The sequence below is a fragment of the Asterias amurensis genome, chromosome 8, assembly GCF_032118995.1.
Source record: "Asterias amurensis chromosome 8, ASM3211899v1".
Classification (NCBI taxonomy): Eukaryota; Metazoa; Echinodermata; class Asteroidea; order Forcipulatida; family Asteriidae; genus Asterias; species Asterias amurensis.
This window is the reverse complement of record NC_092655.1, coordinates 12,743,589-12,749,369: the sequence shown is the minus strand read 5'-3', so window position 1 is coordinate 12,749,369 and position 5,781 is coordinate 12,743,589. Positions and strand designations below refer to the sequence as shown.

The window sequence follows — 5,781 nt, the reverse complement described above, 5'->3', positions numbered from 1 at the left end:
AGTGATTTAATTGGTCACAAATGGAAACTCAAATTGGAATCCACATAACTAAAGATAGTTCTGCTAGTGAGGGGAAAGCGTTTGTGTGTCATCAACCTCCAGAAGGCCTAGTGCCATACTCATTTATCTGAGTTGTGTATAGGTAAATGGTGTTTGAAGCTTTGCATGGTGTGGAGAATAAGAGTAACTATAAATATAAATATTAATAGTAAACTTGCGGGTACAACCATGGGTAAGAACTCTTTTTAAGGAGTGGTGGCATTGAAAGAGCCGGTTTGGTCTTGACGTTGCGAACAGTGTACTCTGCTCGTCTTCAGAGTAATAATTTCTGACATAACTATGCAAAAGCTTGCCCTGAACTGTGCGCCAAAGCAACTGTCAAACTAGTTTACCATTTTGTGACTAAGAAAGTCATTACACCAGCCACTATCCAAATTTAACTGGCAAATGGCTTACCCGTACACACATGTTGGTTTGAAACTTAGCTTGATAAAAAGTGAAATCTAATGTAAATTATAGGGGCATCGTATTAAACTAGCCCACTGTCTTTAGGCAAAGAGCAAGGAGCGAGCTACGGATAAAGACACTATGTACATGTACATTTAAACATATCATGTTGTAGTTGGTTATGAGCCATTTTATGTTTCTGGTTATTTGTTACCTCCTCTTGTAAATATGTTTTTTAAAAGTTTGAAATGTTTCAAAGCAATATAACTAGATGCATCAGGGATGAAAATACTAATTTGTTAGTGATACAAATAGTTTTACAATTATTGTGTTTCTTATAACTGTATAGAACTATTTTGTTATCACTGTGCGCACTATATGTAGATGGTCTAGTGGTAACACATCTGCGCTTGAATGACAGTGTTGTTGGTTCGAATCCCACCCAAGAAGTATGCCAGCTAGGTTTTTTTTTTTTTTCCCCAAAAAGCACCGAGTATTCGGATCACATATTGGTGTAGGATAAAAACTATGTTACTTCAGAGGGAGTCGTTTCTCACAATGTTTTATACTATCAACAGCTCTCCATTGCTCGTTCAAGGAAGTTTTTATGATAACAATTATTTTGAGTAATTACCAATAGTGTCCAGTATAGTTTGGAAGGCTATGTCAGTGGTTTTACATACTACACTTCAATTCGTTGACAGCGGGTACATCACAAACTCAGGAACAAACAACACAAAAGATACTTATTGTTTTGATACTCCCAATGTTTTATTTGAGCACACACACGCACACACATTTTTGAAAACACAGCTGTTGTTTAAAGTATATATACAGAATACATTAAATGCAGTACTTTAAATTTAGCTACTCGCATGTGGCCTTGTATTACAGCTACTTTCAAATGAAATGCCTGCTAATACTGTACAATCAATGAAGTTCTCTAAACACCCTGTCACAATATGTACACACTAATCATTACACAATTCCATATTTTCAAATTTCAGAAAAACTAGGACAAAAATACTTATTAAAAAATGATAAGTCAATTAACTTAAATAATTTTACTAAAATGTAAATAACTTTACAAAATGTCTATGTGTTAATATATTTTTCTGAAATACTTTTTTCCAAAACTGGTCTTATTTTTTCTCTTTGAGAATTCACATTAAGTTCTTAATATGTATATATTATGATAGGTTCAGAATATTTGTTCTGTATTTGATGTGTGTGTGTTATTCGACAATGTTGACATGTTTGGAAAGATAACTTTTGTTTATTAATTAGTAATAAATTCTACGTTTGGTCCAGAGTTGACTCTTTTGGAATGTTTGATTGGGGGGAAGTGGAAAATTGATATCTGAATGACTATGAATGTTTTTAATTTGGTCATATTTTTAAATAAAACAAAAATATTTAAAATGTTTAATAAGCAGGGGGAGAGGGGTCATAAAATTCAAAAGTATTTTTCTGCACAATTTACACAATATTTTGTATATTAGAACTTTTTGACAGAAACAACATGACAAGAATGCATTTGACTACTATAAATTTACAGTTCATACATTTTACAGATCCCTTGGCAAGATTAAGAGTTAACAACACCTCTGTTTTATATTCATACTTCATTTGCGTTTAATAAAACACCTCTGTAGAATATTCATTGAGTTTTTGCCGTAATTATTGTGTGATTCCTGAATACTTTAACGTTGACAATCCTTAGGTGATCTTAATACAGGGTGTCATCCACAAGGGAAAATATGACCACGAATCTTTCTAAAGACCACTGTTATGTTTTTTTAGTTTTTTTCATTTATTTATTTATTTATTTATTTATTTATTTATTTTTTATAAATAAGGTTCAATTTAATCGATTTTAAATCTTGGGTGCATTTTTCTGGTCATGCATCAATGATTTCCAAAAATGGTATGTAAAAACCTAGGGACAGCATTTGAAATCAAATACCAATCGGCAATGTAACCTGTGAGATCACTCGTTTACTAAGGAGCCACAGAGCCAGGGGTAGATTTCATAAAGAGTACAGACTAGTCTTATCGTGATTTAGGACGAGTTACTTAGGACTAGCCTAGTAAGTTTGTAACCATCCCGAAAGAGTCCTAAGACTAGTCCTGAGTTAGGACTATCTTTGTGAGTCTACCCCTAGGGTCGATTTTACAAGGAGTTAGGACTAGTCCTAGGATGTATAAAACCCAAATTGCTAGTCCTAAAGATGTCCGAGTAATTTGTCGTAACCTGAGATACATGTAAGACTAGTCTGAACTCTTTGTGAAATCCACCCTAGGACTTCAAGCAGGCACAATTTGTTTAATTGCACAATAGAAGAAGGCATAAAATCTCTACTTTATTGAGATTGCTCTGTTAGTAAATTTTGTCAACTTCTTATATAATACTGCAAATCTTTTACAGCTGTTACTTTCACAAGTCTTTTAATTTCTGTAGAAATTTTACACTAAAATGTGAAATTTCTCATTTTGACCAGTGCAGTATCTTGCCTGCCAAGAAATGCCTTGGAATGTACAGGATCACTTTTTGTTAAAGGCAGTAGACACTATTGGTAGTTACTCAAAATAATTATTAGCATAAAACCTTTCTTGGTGACGAGTAATGGGGACAGGTTGATGGTATAAAACATTGTGAGAAACGGCTCCCTCTGAAGTGCCATAGTTTTCGAGAAAGAAGTAACTTTTGACAATTTTTTTTTGAGACCTCAGATTTAGAACTTGAGGTCTCGAAATCAACCATCTAAACGCACACAACTTCATGTGACAAGGGTGTTTTGTTCTCTCATTATTATCTCGCAAGTTCGATGACCGATTGAGCTCAAATTTTCACAGGTTTGTTATTTTTTTGCATATGTTGAGATACACCAACTGTGAAGGCTAGTCTTTGACAATTTACCAATAGTGTCTACTGCCTTTAAACAAAGGTTACATGATCTATGATGTTTCACACCAAACTATTACAAGAAGGCTTTTACATACCATACTCAGGGAGAATGGAAGTTGGTGTATGATGAAGAAAAGAATGTGAGATCAGAGGAAAGCTTATTGCCCAAGATTCGATGAAGATCATACTATGGATTGGTTGGCCATAATTTTCCTTTGTTACTTGGGGATGTACACTCTGTATCGTGGTATCGTGTCTGCAGATTCAAATAAGTTCATAGAATTTTAAATTGTGCCGTATTTATTTTTGTCTCTAATTATTTTTCAATTTACAACAAGGTAGTATTTTTAATATGTACTAAAAGCACAAAGTCATATTTCATGCAAGATTTTTTGTTACTCTTTTAAATATGATCTCCTTTTCAAATGTATATTCTTCCAATACTTGCTCGGCCTTTCCACAAAACAATCGTCTTTTCTTTTCCTGATTCAAAAACATGGTTAACGGGGAACCATCATTAAATAATCAAAGTTGATCGCTTAGACAAATATTTAACTACTACAAATGAGTATATTGAAGTTAATGAGCTGATTTGTTCTTTTGTTTTTGCTATAAAACATGTTTGCTTCTTTTAGCAAATGTTCAAATTGACATATCTATGCACTGTTTTGGTATACCTTACCTATCAAAAATTACCATCAAAAGTGACCACGTTTTTACTGTGTTTTTATAAAACAAAAGGATGTCATAAAATTCACCCAGAATGTTCATTTTTATGGATATAAATTATATAAAAAAAATTACCTATCTGTCTTTGAAATAGCTAATGTACTTCATAGAAGGCCATGTGTTTAGGGAAATGGATTTGAAATATCTTCACATGAATAAAGGCCACATTACAGAAACAAGTGAGACTAGGAAAATATCTGTAATCTTTTGTCAACCTTTGCCTCCTTCAAAACCTCAGCTTAGGGCTCTGTCTCCAGCCTACATTCGAGTGTTCAAAACATCATGCAAAACAAACACTGCTCCAGAATTGATTCTGAAGTCCAAGTCGGGCACGGAGCCCAAGCCGGAACCGGAGCCCAAGCAAGGACCAGAGACCAAGCCAGAACCGGTTCCCAAGCCAGGACCAGAGGGGGAGCCTGGACCAGAGCCCAAGCCAGAACCGGAGCCCAAGCCAGGACCATAAACCAAGCCAGAACCAGAGCTTGAGCCAGGACCATAGACCAAGCCAGAACCGGAGCTTGAGCCAGGACAAGAGACCAAGCCAGAACCAGAGCCCAAGCCAGGACAAGAGACCAAGCCAGAACCGGAGCTTGAGCCAGGACAAGAGACCAAGCCGGAACCAGAGCCCAAGTCAGGACCAGAGACCAAGCCGGAATTGGAGCCTAAGCCAGGACCAGAGACCAAGCCGGAATCGGAACCCAAGCCAGGACCAGAGCCTAAGCCAGGACCAGACACCAAGCCGGAGCCAGAGCCCAAGCCAGGACCATAGACCAAGCCGGAACTGGATCTCAAGCCAGGACCAGAGACCAAGCAAGAATCGGAGCCCAAGCCAGAACCAGAGCCCAAGCCGGAACCAGAGCCCAAGCCAGGACAAGAGACCAAGCCGGAAGCAGAGCCCAAGCCAGGACAAGAGACCAAGCCGGAAGCAGAGCCCAAGCCAGGACAAGAGACCAAGCCGGAACCAGAGCCCAAGCCAGGACCAGAGACCAAGCCAGAATCGCAGCCCAAGGTTTAAAAAAAAAAAAGCCTCTTGTATTGGGGCAAATCTCCACTTTTTGCGTAACACACTTGTGCGTTGGCTTTAGTTATTAACAAGGCTTGTGAAGACCGAATTAACCAGCACATTTTGACATGAAGTCAAATTACAATGGGATGAAAATGGATAAATAATGGTAGGTAAAAAGTAAAAGTTAACACTTCTAGCCCCTTACCGTAACCATTTCAATTTATGTATTTTAACATTTTAACATTAAACAACTGGAAAACAGCCTTTACTACATCAGTATCACACTCAGTACCCTTTTCGAACCCCCCCCCCCCCACCCCCACCAAGAACCAAAACCCCCAAACAAACGGAAAATGTGAGAAGAAAATTTACACACATTTAACTTAATTATAATCAATATTGATGATCTCACAAGAACAAAAAGGTAAGAAATTTGGAAATGTTTATTTGCTGTTATTTCAGTTAAGTTAAACATCTTGGGCACTTTCAATAAATGAGGTAAATAAAGGTTCATTAATGAATTAAACTGCATCGACGCATGTATTTACCCCATGCTAGGGTCCTGTCCAGGGCTTGCTTTTTAATCGATCACTCAATTGCTGCAAAGAAGAAAGAAGAAGAGAAAAACAAGTTATATGAGGACTTTTCTTCAAGGCTGTTTTTTAGAGTCAGTTAAAGATTTTAATTTTGG

At 36.8% G+C, this 5,781-nt stretch overlaps 1 protein-coding gene across 1 annotated transcript in view; it reads right to left on the bottom strand.

Moving 5' to 3' along the window:
- Nucleotides 1-128: 128 nt before the first annotated feature.
- The window catches only part of LOC139941130 (uncharacterized), a 36,923-nt gene continuing 31,270 nt past the window's right edge, over nt 129-5,781 (bottom strand). The window contains exons 15-16 of the mRNA XM_071937575.1: nt 5,639-5,689; nt 129-3,611 (exon numbers count right to left, since the gene is read on the bottom strand). Coding sequence (XP_071793676.1) covers nt 5,645-5,689 — 45 coding nt within the window. The 3' untranslated portion in view covers nt 129-3,611; nt 5,639-5,644. The remainder of the gene's footprint in view (nt 3,612-5,638; nt 5,690-5,781) is intronic.